The 18,151-nt window shown below is 39.7% G+C and overlaps 1 protein-coding gene across 1 annotated transcript in view; it reads right to left on the minus strand.

The window, feature by feature from the left end:
* Positions 1 to 15,674, minus strand: part of iqgap1 (IQ motif containing GTPase activating protein 1) — a 39,287-nt gene extending 23,613 nt beyond the window's left edge. The window contains exons 1-4 of the mRNA XM_058382143.1: positions 15,426 to 15,674; positions 13,181 to 13,283; positions 211 to 367; positions 40 to 117 (exon numbers count right to left, since the gene is read on the minus strand). Coding sequence (XP_058238126.1) covers positions 40 to 117; positions 211 to 367; positions 13,181 to 13,283; positions 15,426 to 15,471 — 384 coding nt within the window. The 5' untranslated portion in view covers positions 15,472 to 15,674. The remainder of the gene's footprint in view (positions 1 to 39; positions 118 to 210; positions 368 to 13,180; positions 13,284 to 15,425) is intronic.
* Between the last annotated feature and the right edge of the window lie 2,477 nt (positions 15,675 to 18,151).

An 18,151-nucleotide genomic window follows, 5' to 3' on the forward strand; every position in this document is an offset into this window, starting at 1 on the left:
GTTTTCCTAAAGATGTCATCCATCAGCCACACTTCTTACCTTGGGAAGGCCTTTATCAGCCATAGCATTCAGCCACTGGATCACATTGTCTGTGTGTCTAAAGTGGAGTCCAGTTGCCTACAAGCAAAGAATTAAAAAAAAGCATGAATTCCTCAAGTGTGATATAATAAATATGTTATCACTTTCATCTTTTCTCCCCTCTGTTCTCACCTTGTAGCGTGTCTGTTCACGGTCATAGATCCTCTTCAAGGAGACAACGTGTGGGGCGAAAAAGTTGCCCAGTTTTGCCAGGTAGACACCGTTTCTGAGACCTTCCTCCAGTTCAGTGGTGGGGGGAAGCTCCTCATCCAAACAGGCCTCCATCCAGCTGCGCACACATACACACACACACACACACACACACACACACACACACACACACACACACGGAAAGCATGAAGATTTGTACTGATGCCAATAATACAAGGCACTGCGTTTTAAATAATGATTTAAATAACAGGATTGAAAGCTTAAGGCTTTAACAGTCGGCTCTGAGTGTGGGAAATATAAACACTGTGTTGGTTTGTAATGATCAGATTACATTAATACATTTATAACCTTAGCTACTTGGATCTGCATCTGAAACTTGCATGTGCTGACTGCTATTTATACCAAGACAAAGTACGTCTAGTGAGACTCGGGTATGTTGTAAATGCCATAACATGATGAAGCACAAAATACAGAACCAAACAGCAATCAGATATAAACAATAAGAGATCACTTCCCATTATTACTAAACACAGCTACAGAAAGTCAAGATTAGATGACCTTACCATAACCCTACACCAAATGTCATCCACATACTTTCATTATCTGAACAAGAACCAGCAGACAGCAAACAGCATTCCTCTAATATTACTGCAGTCTTATGTGTCCTGCGAGATTCTCAGCATTTGTCTGTTTCCATGACTGCAGTGCCTGGTCTACTGTTACCTCACACGCCTGAGGTGTTCCCTGATCATATTATATTATTTTACTGAGAAAATGTGAGAGCCTGATCGTTTAGTCTGAACCAGATCTCTTATTTTAGTATTCATACAAACCCTAACTGGAGTGTACTCAAATCTATCGTTCTTGGACTTCCGAAATATCCTCGTAACAGGATAAGAATTCTTCTTTTGTCTGACAAAGTGTGTAGTCAGACCCAGTAGTCAGATCCTGCTAGGTCCATGCTTTTAATAGCTCACAGTGGTTTCAGCTCAACACCACTGCATCAGTCAACAACAAATCTGTAAGATTCTGACCAATGAAACTCTTACAGTTTCATAACAATTTTACAATATTGCACAAGTGCTGAATCGGCCAAATAACCTTCGAAACAACATTTCTGCTGACTGTGGAGAAAACACTGAAACTGGCAAAAAAAAAATTCTTTATGATACTAAAATAAAGACATGAAGGATATGTAAGGCTTATGTCTCTGGCATACTGAAATCAATACAAAAACAGTTTATAGCATCTATAAGGCAGAGGCATTAACCACAGACAAACATTTATTTGACAAACAAAAACCTCACTTAACTTTTACTCAAACCTCTCTTAAACTTTACTCAAACCACACTAAACCTTTACTCAAACTTCACTAAACTTTCACTCAAACTTCTTAACCATTACTCAAACCTCATGAAACCTTTACTCAAACCTCACCAAACCTCTACTCAAACCTCTCAACTTTTACTCAAACCTCACCAAACCTCTACTCAAACCTCCATTGACTTTTACTCAAACCTATCTTACCCTGAGTTCACACAAACTGGCATTAGGTCACTCATGTCACTTACTTAAATGACACTACTTTACAGGTAGGAACTAAAATTATGAGTAGGGAATTAAAGAAACGTCAGACCACACACACACAAACCATCGGACTGGTTCAAGGAGTAAATTGAGTCAAAAAGTATTTGTGAGTCGTGATATTCATTTATACACTTAAAGCTGAATTTGTTAAAAAGTCACACATTTTAATCATTTATTTGATCGAATTCAACAACTACCCCAATATATCCAAGAACTTCCAAGAAAAGCAAGTTTCACTTCTTCACTTCTTTCTGTTGTTTCTGTTTGTTTTAAATATTACATGCAGTAACTGAACATTCCTTACAGATGTCGGGGCAGATGTTAATGTTTACAAAAGTTTATTGTGTACTGTTAAGTTGCTGAAGAATTTCAAGTGATTTCAAGCAACTTCTACTTGGGGGGTGAATTACGGCACTCCATCTGTAAAAATGTAACCTATTTTCTGCTTTTCCCAGAAGGATTCCTCTTCACCTCGTCTCAGGACTAATGAATCTCACATGCAGCAACTTCAGAAACACCAAACCCCTCACCAGACATTTCTACAGAAACACCACAATTATCCTTGGTGAGTTGGAGTCTTCTGCTCCTAAACGCTTGAGCTAGCAGCTGGCAGCTAAAACGACCTGCACTTACACACACAGCACAGTGTTAGATCAGGCCCTCCACCCAGAGTATCCCTGCACCCCGGTCTCACACAGACTCCACATTCAGAAAGACAAACTCCCAGCCTTTCAGCTCTACTGGAAACAGTCGTCCTTTCACTCTCTCGTACTGACATTTACACACTAATGGATTTTTATAAGGGACACACCCGACTGGACCCATACACACACACCCACACACACATCCATTAATTAGTCACTGCCATGAGCACGGCTTCACCAATTTGATTCCAAGATGAAGACATATGCCAGGAGCTACAACCAAGGCTGGGTCTGTTTCTAATTATGAGTTAAGTGGAAGAGGAATGATATCTGATGAGACAATGTTAAGGTGGCTGTGAAACTGCATCTGGTGGGTGGCTTCCTTTTTGTGTGAGGCAGGAAAAGTGTAAGTCACACAGTTCAGGGGTCAGTCTAATAGGAAGAGGTTAGAGCAACGAAAGTGTCCAAGGAGGATTTCGCTTAATGCATCATGTTTTCTAAAAGCAGAAAACGGAGCTCAAACTCCAGCAACACTCAATGTTGTTAGTGCAGCAGATCGGGGAAGAGTTCTACCGAAAAAAGAAAATAAACTGTGTAAAATTGGAGAAAAATAAATACAACTATGGAATGTTTGCAGTCTACTAGGCTAACAAACCTAGCAAAGCTTTGACCCTTTATTTTAGTATCAGAATACAAAGCTCCAAAAATGCATTTCTTATATTTATTCACAAATGTTACTTCTTTTATTTATTAGCCTAGCAGCACTAATAAAAAAAAAACTAAAGAAGCAAACCTCACACACCAAAAATGTTGAGATCATTGGAAAAATTTATAACATTTAAAATTTTTTTTTTTTTTAGAAAAGTCATTTCTGGCTGAATTATTCATTTCAAGGCTTACATTTTTCCCCCTCTCACTTCTTGAGCATTCCATGGCTGCAGAGCACAAACAGTCATTTCCTTGCTTATATAAAGGACTTCAAAGACTGTGGTTTATCTGCTTACCAATCCACCAATCAGATCGCAGCACAGAGCGAGGGGTGGAGACGCAGGAGAAATCAGAATTATTATGACTTACAATGTAAAGGTGAGGAAAAAGAAATCTAGGTCCTGATAGAGTTTAAGGAATGGGTGTGTCTGCATCTGTGTCTTCATACGAGCGAGTGAGGCAAATCTGTGGTAAGAGTTATCTGACTACAGTGAAATATCGAGGTGAGAGACACACCTGTCATCATCATATCTCCTTCTTTTCTTCTTCAGTTTGACACTGAATTTCAGCTCTGGTGTGATGCTACATGCCATGCAGAAACGCCCGAGTGGAAATGACCGAGTGGAAACACCGTGTTGTTCAGATTCCCGCACAGTAATGCCATACCAGACCAGACCGCAAGCCACACCCGAGTGAGAGAGAGACAGCAAAATAATAAGAGACATCAAGAGAAACAAATACAGGAGCTAAAGAGAAACAAAAGAACTCTCAAAAGAACCAGCAGGGAAATCCTAGCGCTCGCTGATCTTTCAGACTCATCTCTCACCAGGATCCTGTGATCAGGTTAACTCTTCTGTATATCTCATCATCTCTCATCTGGCTTTCCTTCACACTTTCGCCTGCTCTCTTTACCCAAACGTTCTTGACATGCATGCCACTTCTCTTTAGTAGTCGCAGGTTAACACTTGCAAAGGAGAAGTTAGTCCTTTAGTCTGAAATGTGCTTTCTGTGAAACCAGTCTGAAGAGAAGCATCAGGCTACTCTGATAGGAACATATATTCTACACTACACTCAGCTCACTGACATGAACTTAGATAGACAAGTTATGTGTTATTTAACGAACAACAAAAAAAAAAGTTGTTAATATTATATTTATGGACAGAGACTTCGGCATTGATGTTTCATAAGTCAGAAGCTTTCTGGCATGGGAAGATCTATAGCACAGTGGACTGTGGTTTTCACAGCTTCTTAGGACTGTCAACAAGTTGCAACATTTTTTTCTTATTAACTTCAACAGAAATTCAGGGGATGATGTTTTTGACCACAATGATGCCTTTAACCACAACATAGGTGATAAAAATACTAAACTTTTTCCACAAACATTGCCCAATATTAAATGTAACCACAAAGGGATTAAAAAGTAAAACTTCGCTTTCTTTGGTTTAATGATTGTTAAATTGCTGTGGCATAAGAGGAATAAAAAACTGACAGCGCATCACTATGTTGTTGATTATTTTCTCATTACGCCATGTCCTGCTGCGTTTCATTTTTTTGCTTGTATAGCAAAGCGACTTATTGTAAAGGGTGTGGTCATTTTTAGACACCGCATGATTTGACTATATTTTCATTGACAGCCATGGACCGACCTTGTAGCTATAGTGACTAATATATTATGTGTATATGTTAATATATGAAGCTGACATACTTTCTTGGAAAATCGGTGTCTCGGAGTCGCATCGTGCCTTGATGCGGATCTTTTCAAAGAAGAATCGCAATGCACCAAGAATTGATTTTTCCGCCACTCGTTTTTAAAGCAGACAAATTTTACACTCTGAAAGAATCTTTTGTCCAGAAAATATGGTAACTGTTCTGCTCGACAGACCGAGGGCCTGTTTTTTTGATTGGTAACACAGCTGTGACCTGCAAGCTCACACAGATCAGTAACACAGCTGTGACCAGAGCTGTACGCTCTATGGATAAAGTGCAAAGAGCCTTTCACTGGACCAGAAGTGACATTATCTCACTCCCACACACTCTCACGCAGAAAATGGATGATAAACTAAACATGGGTTGACACTCGAGGCCCGGATGAGCGGGTCAACCCGCAGCTAAATAAGTCAGCCTGAGATTCAGACAATTAGCAGGCCAGCAAGAGAGAGAGAGAGAGGGAGGATGAAGGGATGAAGGGAGGGGGTAGACAAACATGAGGGCGTGTGCCCTTTCCTGCTCAAACAAGCGAGTGTGCTCTGGGGAATTAAATGTGCAAGCAGCAGTGTTTCAGCCACAAAGCAGAGACACCGGCTCTGGCTGGTACATACATGCTAGCAGCTCTCACGTCTCTCTCTTTCAAAGCAGAATGACATCAAAATATTTTAGCATCCTCAGTTATCTTGTGTGATGTTAAACATCCTGAATAAGCCTCAATCTTAACCACATGTGAAACAATGAACATGAACAAGGTGGATTACTTCATCGATCATTTCTTCCATTCCAACAGTAGATTACCTAAGCATACCTAAACGGTAGATTACCTAATATGTTTATTTTCTTTGTATACAACCTGAAATCCAGAGGTTATGGACTTTAAACTAATCTTGCTGTTGCACTATTCTCCAGTGTGTCTGCATACATCTGCACGCAAGGTAGCTTTTACATTCTAAAAGATTCATGTTTATTCCACACCGGACATCAAATCTGACATCACAGCCAGTCGTCACCGAGTGGCCTAACACTGCAGATTTTTCCTCAAGGCGCAACCAAGGCCTCACATCACCGATATCACCTCCTAAGATCACTAGTCATATTTTACCTCAAAACCGGAAGGGTAAGCTTTGGGAGTTTCGTGTTTTGCTGAGCTGTGCTGTTCAAACAGGCCCGAGCTTTACACACTCCCTACTGATGTGCCCTGGCTTCACTACCGCAGCCAAGCAACCTAGAGGTAATATTAAATCATCCAAGCTTGAGGAAAGTCTCTATGAGCAATGTTTGCGATCATTATCTAAAAGGTTTATGGTTAGAATATACCAGGGAAGGACATTTTTCCAGAGCAATGTTTACACAAGAAATAAACAGGACACCGTTATGCCAGAGGCCATAAGACAAGTGTTTAATTGATATTAAAAAGCTAGTTTGCACCCACACTGTAGTGAAAGTACACAACCTCTGCATTGTCCGTCGCAGAGCCCTAGTACTTATCACCACATAACAGGAAATTACACAAAACTGTTTTTGTAATCAGAGGTAATGCACATAGCAGAGAAAAAGAAGAAACAGGCTAGCCAGGTTCCCCTTTTATGATCTTGAATAAATTGTTGTTTGACAGCCGAATTCCTCTCTTATCAGACGCTATCATACAGCTCAAATCAAACCATGATAAAATCCCAACGAAAATTTGAGTAAATAGTTTATCATCAGTGTACAATTCAAGTCAAACAACAACAACGTGTCTTTATAAAAGTGTACCCTGCTTGCACAGCTCTGTGGATCAGTACTAGACTAGTTACTCAAAAGACTTTCCCTCTGCCGATAATGTTAGAGAGTTCTGTCTAGCACCTCGCTGTAAAATTCCCCTTATACTGCTTTCACATATACGTTGATTTTTATCACTGCATTTCACTAGTCTAGATTACTGTACTATAAAGTGACCTGTAGGCGCTGCTATTACTGGTTGCCATAGCAACAACCATTATCAGTGGGTGGCACAACTAGCATTCCAAATCAGTTTCCTGTCCCTAAAATAAAACTAAAATTTAGCATTTTATATATATATATATATGCATAATATCACACGAGGTGAAGGAGAAGCTCATGTCACTCTTCTGTCTCTAGCTGCAGCACCGAGTCACTCTGTAAATTCATCTTTTCTCAACTTTGTCTCGTCACTGGCCACGCCCACATCTAGTGGAGGTTGCTCAAGATCAGCAACTCTCATTGAAAATGAAAATAAATGATCTCTGGTCACTTTGTCGCTGTGAGTTGCTGTATGTGTGAACGCAGCTGGGTTCAGATCTGGTGACTGAAGACCACAGCATGCGATCATTTTCATATTCACCAAACCAATCTGACCGGTCCACTCCCATCAGGACAGAAATGTTACATCACAGGATAGAGGGTAAGCAATCAGAAAAACTTTACATTAATTTGCCCGGACGCTTCACTCTTTATCTGTTTAAAGAGAGATGTATATTTTCTCACTCATGAGAGTTTTTCAGTCCATTAGTCAGAAATGTACTATATCTGTACAGGCTTGTGGAAAAACAGCACAAACACAAACTCATATCTTCCACATGACATCTTGAAAGAAAAAGAAAAAAAACCCCACCATGTAAAATGTCTGAGAAACCATGACAACCTGTACAAACACTCGTTTTTTTGCATATAATAGACAGCATTAGGACAGTTTGTAATGCCAAAACTAAGAACTTGGTATTTACCTGGAAGGGAAGACTATCATTAAACAGGAAGTACTGTGTGAGTGATGGACACACCACACCTCACTCTTTACCTGAACAACAGAAGGCTTAACAACAACAAAAAATTCCATGTTACACTAACAATACAAATACAAAAGTGGTGCTTTTTTTCAAAAAAAATCTCTGGTCCATTTGCGTCTGCATACAGTGCTGTTTTTCTGTTTGTTTTTTTTGTACAGTAACCTGCAATTTAACAGCAAAACAAAATGAAAGTGCAATATGCTGACTAGTGGGTAGCCTGACTGCTGAGACCACACGTCGCATGCCAGATTACCCACCAAACTACCCACCTAACCACCCTACTGGCTTCTCGATATGATTCTCGAGATGCGCAGTTTCATAAACAGTACAGAAACATAAGTGGGACAAGTGGAGTGCAAGTGTGTATTATATACACATTAATACAATACCCAATTCATTAATAGCCAGGGGGTGTTAACTTTTGAACATTATTATTACCATTTTGTCTACTAGGAGGCATGTCAATATCTTCTGTAGCAATATCTTCCCCCGGCTCTTAATGCATTCTCTGGGCTTCTTGAGCAGCAGTGATTGTTGGCACTTTTTGTAATAGCTGTGTACGAGTCTCTCAGTGTAAAAAAACGATGGGTTTCAACATCATACAGCTGCTGCTGGAAAGGGGTCAAATATGCAGATGCTGGACAAATCAAGAATGTGAAGAAACTGGAGGATTTTTCTGAAGTACAGTCCAGTGAGCAGTTGAACTGCTCAGAAAAGAGACTCATAAACAACTATCACAAAACATAAAAACCTGTGCTTGATCATCAGTACATACAGCATTACGAATCATGAGTTTGCAATTAAATACACTATATTGCCAAAAGTTTTGGGACACCCATCCAAATCGTATTGTTTTTCAGGTGTTGGGCTCAGCCCCTTAGCTCCAGTGAAAGGAACTCTTAATGCTTCAGCATACCAAGACATTTTGGACAATTTCATGCTCCCAACTTTGTGGGAATAGTTTGGGGATGACCCCTTCCTGTTCTAACATGACTGCACACCAGTGACCAGAGCAAGGTCCATAAAGACATGGATAAATGAGTTTGGTGTGAAGGAACTGGACTGGCCTGCACAAAGTCCTGACCTCAACCTGATAAAACACCTTTGGAATGAATTAGAGTGGAGACTGCGAGCCTTTTGGCAATATAGTGCATTATTCCAAAGAGATCTCGATTCTGATTGGTTAGAAAGTGTTGATTAATTGTCTGTAATAGCACGGCTCTGAACACAATGGTTTATACTAAACACACTTATTCCAATATACCATCACTGTGTCTATAGTAACAGCTTAATGCACAGGGGCCAGCAGATGCTCCACATATTCTAAGACTCATAGTTTAACATTTATGGGAGGAGCCTCCAGTGTCAGTACAGTCAGTAAGACTCCCAAAAATAAAGGAGTTTGTGTTATGGGATTACTGTGTAACATGAGAAGCTGTGGGATTTTGTTTCTGTTTATAGCTGCTATATAAAAGCCATAACAAGAATTATCTTGCTTCGCAGACACTACAATGTTAAATGTGTCCTATAATTAAAAAGTGATCTCTGGTAAACGTTGCTCGGTTTTTGACCGTATACTGCAGTGGCATGCTTTCATTTTGTCCGTATCATTTAAAAAAAAATGAGTCTCATGAAATACCGAAGAAACACTGATTTCATTTTCAAGACTTAGCATGTAAGCGAATGATCTGTCACTATGATTGCTCAATATTGTGGGAAAAAAAGCCTGATCAACACATCAGCCCTGATCACAGGATCATGATATGAAATTTTCATATTACTGCATACCTTTTGCCATAAACTCTTAGAAATAGATAGCCATCATTACTGCATTCTTGCCCAAATTATATTAATGTCACCACATCTGCTATAATAGTTTTAAACATTTTATTCTTCTGTATTATAATGAATACTATTTAAACACCGTATCTAAACAGCAAACAAGCCGTGTTAACGTTCCCCGTGAATCAAGTAAACAGGGTTTCCCTTTGGAACAGTTCTGCCAATAAAAAAGCAGCACATGTAGGGATACCAAGGCAGACTGATCTGCACTACACAGCTAAATGACAACACGCTACATCAAGGACAGTCACATACACACAAACACGCAGAACAAAATCACAAGACCAACGTCAGATTAACACGAGATATTCCACACCTATTTACAGGTGCAGCACAGAGTGAGCAAAGTAGCACGCAGGCTTTTTTGTTTCTCAGTGTTATTGCACCTGCAGGTGAATTCTCTTCATACTAGCATGCAGAGCATTACGCATGACCACATACTGCGTGCATTCCAGGCTTCAGAGCCAAGCCTTAACAGGGAAAGTTGACATTCTTAAGAGCTGTGCACAGAAATCAGGCTCGAGTTGTAGTGCTATAACTGGAGTTCTCACATTTGGACACATTGTTTACAGCTGGGACATGAGAAGGCAGACAAGAGGTTATTTAATCATAGCGAACATAACCGTGTTTCAGACGTCTGTAATCATCAGTGTGGAAGGTTCTACTTTTACTGAACTGAGGTATTTTCATACTACAGTAAGCCAGTCTAAAAATAACACGGTTTCACTATCACTGTATGCTGAATAAAATGATTATTATTATAAGTTATAAAAAATATTCTAAAAAAAAATTAGAATTTTATTTTTTAATTCATCGATTATACCATTTTATTCATTATAAATGACTGATATTTATTATATTTTATTAATAAATAATATTTAGTGTGCTAAACAAGTATAATTAATATAATTAAAAAAACAAATTTTACCAAAAATTCTTCTTCTTATTATTATTATTACTTACAAATAAATAAGATTATTAAAGCTATTTCTAGACACATTTTCTGTTTTTAAGCTTTAAATGTTCTTGTTCTATTGGGAGATTATTTTGTTAACTTCTGTAAGGAATACAACTATCTGGCAATAGAATATGAATATGTAAAGCTGTAATTAATTATAATCTTATTAATTAATAATCTTAGTAATAATCTTAGATGAATAGTCTTATCAATATTATTTCTGGCCCATTTTAATATTATAATTAAGTTTAAGATTCAAGAAAATGATTAGTCATTTTTGCAGGAAGGAAGGAAGGAAGGAAGGAAAGAAGGAAAGAAAGAAGGAAAGAAAGAAAGAAGGAAAGAAAGAAAGAAGGAAAGAAAGAAAGAAGGAAAGAAAGAAAGAAGGAAAGAAAGAAGGAAAGAAAGAAGGAAAGAAAGAAAGAAGGAAAGAAAGAAAGAAAGAAAGAAAGAAAGAAAGAAAGAAAGAAAGAAAGAAAGAAAGAAAGAAAGAAAGAAAGAAAGAAAGAAAGAAAGAAAGAAAGAAAGAAAGAAAGAAAGAAAGAAAGAAAACCATTGACAGCTGCTTGGTTTAGTTCTGGTCTGAAACGTTCTTCTGTACATATATTTACAACAGTGCCAGGTTAAACAGCTGTAGAGGAAATGTGAAATATGATTCAGGGGGAATCCAAAGGAAGGGGATTGTGAAATGTTTGGGTAGTCCAAAGCAGACAATGAACAGGTGAAAGTGTTCTGGAAGAGAGGTCGAGAACATGTTTGGAGTCCGGCATTTGCATATTTACATCATCACCTCAATTACAAGCTAGAAGTGAATAAATAATAACAGATGTCCATCTCATCTATTCCAAAAAAAAAAAAAAAACCCTTTTACAGAATTTTTTTTTCAAGTAACATGATGCAGACCTGCTGATGCTCTTTCTGGAAATGATACGCAAACTTCACCTTGTAGCTGGAAGCCTTCGTGTTAGCGAGGCAGCCATCTTGGAAATATGTAATACCTTTCTGTTTATTAATCTTAGTGTAATTTCAGAGGGTTTTTATTTTCTAAGCCCCAAGCTTTCAAAGTCTGAAGAAATAACTGTAGCGGAAAAAAGTAGAAAAAGATTTGGGAATGCAATTACAGAAAATTTTTTAGAAAAGACTGAATGAATGAAACCGATTATTAGCTTTAATGTGTCTTGGCTGCTCAGCAACACATGGTGCAAATATTATATTGTGTACATTTATCCAAAACACCACTGCAATTTCCTATTACTATAGATTCAAGTACAATTAGCAGAGGAATGAAGTACTATGTACTCTCTCTCTCTCTCTGCTTATACATTCATTACCTTTGACACACAGACACCGGAACCAGTCGCTATGACAACCAAGGGTTTCTATGGTTACACTGGGAGATACTCAAAATCAACAGAGTATGACTCACTTCCTCTTGAACTCACTGAGTGTAAAACACGCATGTGCATGTGTGTGCATGTGTGTGTGTGTGTGCGTGATAGCATGTGTGTGAGAGTGCGAGTGAGTGCAGGAGTCTTTACACAGAGTGCATATACACTCTACATAAAGACTCGGCATGCTATAGAATTTATAAAAGCATTTTACATATTACACAAGATTGATTGCAGTCTGTAAACCACATGATCGTGTGCTAATTTTCAGCTCAGCTTCTCCACCTGCACGAGTGTTAACTGTCCAGCAAGAAACAGCTCTCCCTCCACAATTACCACACACACACACACACACACTATAAACCCTGTTTTTCTCTACAGCATGCATTTAACTTTGACTACTATATTCTACAGAACTTTTTCCTAAATAAAACCCTGTGCGTAATTATATACGATGGGGGAATAACGGCTGTAGCATGTTGAGCTGTTCACTATCAGACTTGTTTATGTGGTTTCTAAATCTGTTATCTACAATAATAGCAGCCATATTGAAGTTGGGATCATTTTAGGGGCTGCATAAACATCAGACTCCAGGAGGAGATGCGTCCCAAACGTCGGAGACCTCGACTGAACTCACGGGATACTTTAGGCAAACAATGTCTTCTGATGATAAACTGATAGCTCAAAGTTTTCCTCGTTATCAATGTTGAGCGCGCTCTCTCTCTCTCTCTCTCTCTCTCTCACATGCTCACACACACACAAATCTCTCTCTCTCTAGTGATCACACACACACACACACATCTCTCTCGATCATGCACACACACACACACACACATCTCTCTCTTGATCACACGCACACACACAAACATACACAGGCATGCACACATACTCATTCATTCCCTCACACACTCATACTCATTCACATCATGTAAGAGTAGCCGATGCACCAACCAGGATGTTTCTGAGAGATAGAAGAAACCCAGAGGAAACCCATTCATTCTGTGATCTGAGCTCTGAGACCCTGGAGCTGTGAGGCAGCAACAATCCCCTCTGCCTCACTTCACCACTCTCCATCACATGCACTGCTAGACTATATAAAGTTCTGTAGAAAAACCCAACATCTGTAAACAAAAAGGAACTGTTCTGCAAACATTTGACTAGCATTGATTTGACTAATATTGTGGACAATAGAAAAAGAAGTGAGCTGCAGCAGCCTAAACGTTACACAAAACTGCCTCTTAACCGTCTTTACCAGAAAGAAAAAAGCGAGAGGCAGTGAGTTCAATTTAATTGGGATGGAATGATCTTTACCGTTTGGCCTCTTCCAGGTGGCACAGGTACTCGTAGGCCATGTTCTGCTGTCGCCGCTCGTCCATCTCCTCGGCCGTGAGCCGCTCCACGCCATCCAGCACGGCTGTGGATCAACGAGAACCCACACAAAAACACACATTACACAATACACTCAGAAATGTATATATATATTTTTTACATGTGTGAGATGAGGATACATTTCTGAGCTGCAGGGTAGTGGTTTGTAGTTCCTGCATGCTGAAATGATTTAAGTGCTTGTGCAAAGCCAGTGAAAATCTAATTTATCACACTGCGGTGCTGCGATAACACAAGGTTTATCAGCAAAATTTGGCAATGGCACACACGTCTCTCTCTGTGAAGTACTTTAAGGAAACAGATTCAGAAAAGGGGAAAAGGGCCCGGATATAGCAAAGATTGGTATTTTTGAATATTTTCTGCTTCTACTAAAGAATTATGTTGATTAACTGTAAACTGTACTCAGGATAGTGTGAAAGGTTAACATGCAGCTAATGCGGTGAATCAGTGTGTACACGATTTTTATAATGAACCAAAGAGTATGTTGAAATGAGCCACAAAAAAAGAGAGATACAGAGAGAGAAGAGAGAGAGAGAGACACACAGAGAGGAGAGAGAGAGAGGGAGAGAGAGAGAGACATGGAAAGAAGAGAGAGAGAGACATGGAGAGAAGAGAGAGAGACACACGGAGAGAAGAGAGAGAGACACAGAAAGAAGAGAGGGATACAGAGACAGACATAGAAAACAGGGGAGAGACAGACTGATAGAAAGACACAGTGTGAAGAGAGGAGAGGAGAGAAAGGAAGGAGATTAAGATAGAGACAGAGACAGTCACAGAGGAAAAAATTGCAAAAGAAAGAAAGAGAGACAGATGAAGAGAGCAGCAAGAAGAAAAAAAGAGTCACGTAGAGAAAAGACAGAGAGAAGAGAGGTGAAGAGAGACAAAGAGACAGGCTTAATGAGGAAAACAGAGACCGTGAAAGAAACATTCAGTGATATAATAAAGAGAGCGAACAAAAAGACAACCAGAGAGAAGAGAAAGCAAGAGGTGTGTCCCCTTCATCAATCCCCTTCACTTCAAATCAGTAAAGACAGGAAGCACTTTCTTCACTTCCCACCTGCAGTGTCAACTTATTTACTTAAAGAAAAAAAAAAAAAAGATTACTCCAGACTGAAAGAGATAAGCAGGTTTGTTTTTTTTTTACTTTTTACAATCCAAGATAAAGATTTGTTTCCCTTAGACAAACAGCAGCTGAATGTAAAGCATTTACTATCTCGGTTATCTAAACACAAGATCATCTTCACCCTGCAGACCGCCGAGTAACGTTAACGTTAGTGTTTATATTAATATTAATATAATCGTAATCGGTCCCATGCACTGTCCAGGCTGAGACTCTGGCCTTGCACTAAAACAGCACACAATCATGAAGCATCAGCTTCACCCTATGTCACGTAAATCAACTCCTCGATTTCTTCTTCTTCTTGTACTCAAGACTGTACCGACAGATAAAGATACCAATCGACTTTTTCTGGGTTGCATAATCAGTGGTGTTTTGCACTTTAAAAATAAATTTTAGTAGTAGTTTTCTAAGCTTTACTTTAAACGCTAAGGCAAGTTGTACTTCAGGCACCCAAGTGAAAGATACATGATAAAGACAGAAAACATTTTGGTCTAAAAATGTCCTACAGTTTGGAGTTCTGCAGCTTGGCTGGATGAAAGGTTGTTTATGTAATTAATAAATAAATAAATAAATAAATAAATAAATAAATAAATTTAATACAACACCAAGGATCTCACACCATTATAAATGAGATTAAGCTATTTAAAATAAAATAAAATAAAATAAAATAAAATAAAACAAAATAAAATAAAATAAAATAAAATAAATAACATGTATTTGTTTATTTATTGACTAGGTAGATTATTTAGATTATGTAGATTAAAACAAACTTCAGATGTTAATTGCTTAAGAGAGTAGGTTCAGTAAAATGCGGAAGTGCTTCACCACGCTGATGCAGTCATAAGCTCATGAGAAATGATGTAACTTTGCACACAAAAAAAGTAACTGCAACATTATATCTGCATTTTTTTAACCTTTTTTTTATTTTATTTTTAACTAACCTAGGGTTGTTTTGTGGATCTAAGGTTAGAAAATAGAGACGAAAGAGAAAGTCTCTCTCTCTCTCAATAAAAAAGGCAAAACCCCAGACGGGTATTAAAGCATACTCACAGCCATATCGCGGCCGCATTCCGTCTGCTTCATCTGAAGTTGACATGTTTGCACAGAAGTTCACACAAATCCTCCGTTTCTATCAATATCCTCTGTGTCAGTTTTTGTAGTATTTCCTGAAAGTCTGGCGTCGGAGGGCTTCTGTGGCCTCCTCGCTTCTTCTTCACAGCAGTCTCCAAAAACTTTTTCTTCTTCTTCTCCTCCTCCAAAACCTCCCTGATGTCCTGGGTGTGTGTGAGAGAGTGGGTTCCTGCCTAAATCCTGAAGTTATGCACTCCAGGAAACACCCATCAAAAAAGCTCAAAGTGAATCTACAGCGCCCCACTATGGACAAAAAACACAACACACGTCTGGGTTATATACACTGATGGACTGAGATACTGTTTATGTCCAGTATTCCTTCCAATCAAGCAGGAGCCACACCTCATCCCACATGTTTAATCAGTTCAACCTGGCTTTTGAAATACTATGAGGTGTGTCTTATGAATGATTGGAAACCCCACACCACCTCTCTCTCTCTCTCTCTCTCTCTCTCTATATATATATATATATATAAACACATTTACATTTCTGGAATTTGGCAGACGCCCTTATCCAGAGCGACTTATTATTTTATACAACTGAGCAATTGCTCAAGGACCCAGCAGTGGCAGCTTGGTGGACTGGAGATTCCTTAAGGTGTTGGACTACTTCCAAGCAGTAGCCCATCACTTTAAATACTAAGCTCTGCCAATCAGTGCTATACAGTGTATAGCACTGATTTTACTTTCACTTCAGCTTCAAGTAATATAGCACCAGGTGTTGAAAATAGTGCATATTTTTACAGGAACCAAATACTGGTACTCTTAATTACTGTACCTTCAAGATTCAAGAAGCTTTATTGTCATTTCAACCACATATAGCTGACGCAGTATATAGTGAAATGAAACAACGTTTCTCCAGGACCTGGTGCTACAGAAACATACAACAACAAAGAGTTCAACACACAAAAATAAAAACAACACCACAGAGCTAGGACAGAAGTTTGTCTTAGCCACGTAAAGTGCACAGTGTGCAGCTAGGTGCAAACAGAGCATAGACAAGACAGCGCAAAAGACAATAAATACAAGAAAGACAACACAAAAAGAACACAGGACACTTAGTGCCGAAAAAGAAAGAAAAGAACATGTGTAATGGAATGTAAGTGAAATAAAATAGGATAAAATGAAATGATGTAAAAAAAAAAAAAAAAAAAAAAATTGTGCAAAAACACAACAACAGCGGAGGTAGAGGTAGTGCAAATAGAAATAAACATAAATACAACTATAGCAGCAGATGACAGGTTGAGGTAGTGCAAATAGAAATAAACGTAAATATAACTGTAGCAGCAGATGACAGGCTGAGGTAGTGCAATAAGTAATGAACAATATAAATTATGTGTGCGTGTGTGTGCGTCCATACAGTCGAGAGAGAGAGTGTGTGTGTATATGTGTCTGAGAGAGACAGAGAGTTGTATACAGTTCAGTCCTGAGTGAGTGTGTGTGTGTGTGTGTGTGTGTGTGTGTGTGAGAGAGTGTAGAACAGTTCAGTCCCGGGTGTTGAGGAACCTGATGGCTTGAGGGAAGAACCTGTTACACAGTCTGGTTGTGAGGGCCCAAATGCTCCTGTACCTCTTTCCAGATGGCAGGAGGGTGAAGAGTGAGTGTGAGGGGTGTGTGGGGTCAGCCACAATGCTGTTGGCTTTGCGGATGCAGCGTGCGGTGTAAATGTCTGTGATAGAGGGAAGAGAGACTCCAATGATCTTTTCAGCTGTCCTCACTATCCGCTGAAGGGTCTTGCGATCTGAGACGGTGCAGTTCCCAAACCAGGCAGTGATGCAGCTGCTCAGGATGCTCTCGATGGTCCCTCTGTAGAACACAGTTAGGATGGGGGAAGGGAGATGGGCTTTCCTCAGCCTCCTCAGGAAGTAGAGGCGCTGCTGGGCTTTCTTGGTGATGGAGCTGGTGTTGAGTGACCAGGTGAAGTTCTCCACCAGATGGACACCAAGGAATTTGGTGCTCTTGACGATCTCCACAGAGGATCCATCGATGAACAGCGGAGAATGGTCACGCTGTGCTCTCCTGAAGTCAACAACCATCTCTTTAGTCTTGTCGACGTTCAGAGACAGGTAGTTGGCTCTGCACCAGGCTGTTAGATGTTGCACCTCCTCTCTGTATGCTGACTCATCGTTCTTGCTGATAAGACCCACCACGGTCGTGTCATCGGCGAACTTGATGATGTGGTTGGAGCTGTGCATTGCTGCACAGTCGTGAGTCAGCAGAGTGAACAGCAATGGACTGAGCACACAGCCCTGAGGATCTCCAGTGCTCAGTGTGGTGGTGCTGGAGATACTGTTCCCGATCCGGACTGACTGAGGTCTCCCAGTCAGGAAATCCAGTTGCAGAGAGAGGTGTTCAGGCCCAGCAGGCTCAGCTTCTCAATCAGCTGCTGAGGGATGATTGTGTTGAATGCTGAACTGAAATCTATGAACAGCATTCGAAAGTAGGAGTCTTTACAGTCCAGGTGTGTGAGGGCCAGATGGAGGGTTGTGGTGATGGCGTCATCCGTGGAGCAGTTAGGACGATACGCAAACTGCAAGGGGTCCAGCGAGGGCGGTGGCTGTGTTTTGTTAACTGGATTAAGTTAAGTTGCCTTTATTTGTCGCTGTACATTACTGCACTTTCTTCGCATATCCCCGGGTCAAAGCA

This window comes from Hemibagrus wyckioides, linkage group LG27 (genome assembly GCF_019097595.1).
Source record: "Hemibagrus wyckioides isolate EC202008001 linkage group LG27, SWU_Hwy_1.0, whole genome shotgun sequence".
NCBI lineage: Eukaryota > Metazoa > Chordata > Actinopteri > Siluriformes > Bagridae > Hemibagrus > Hemibagrus wyckioides.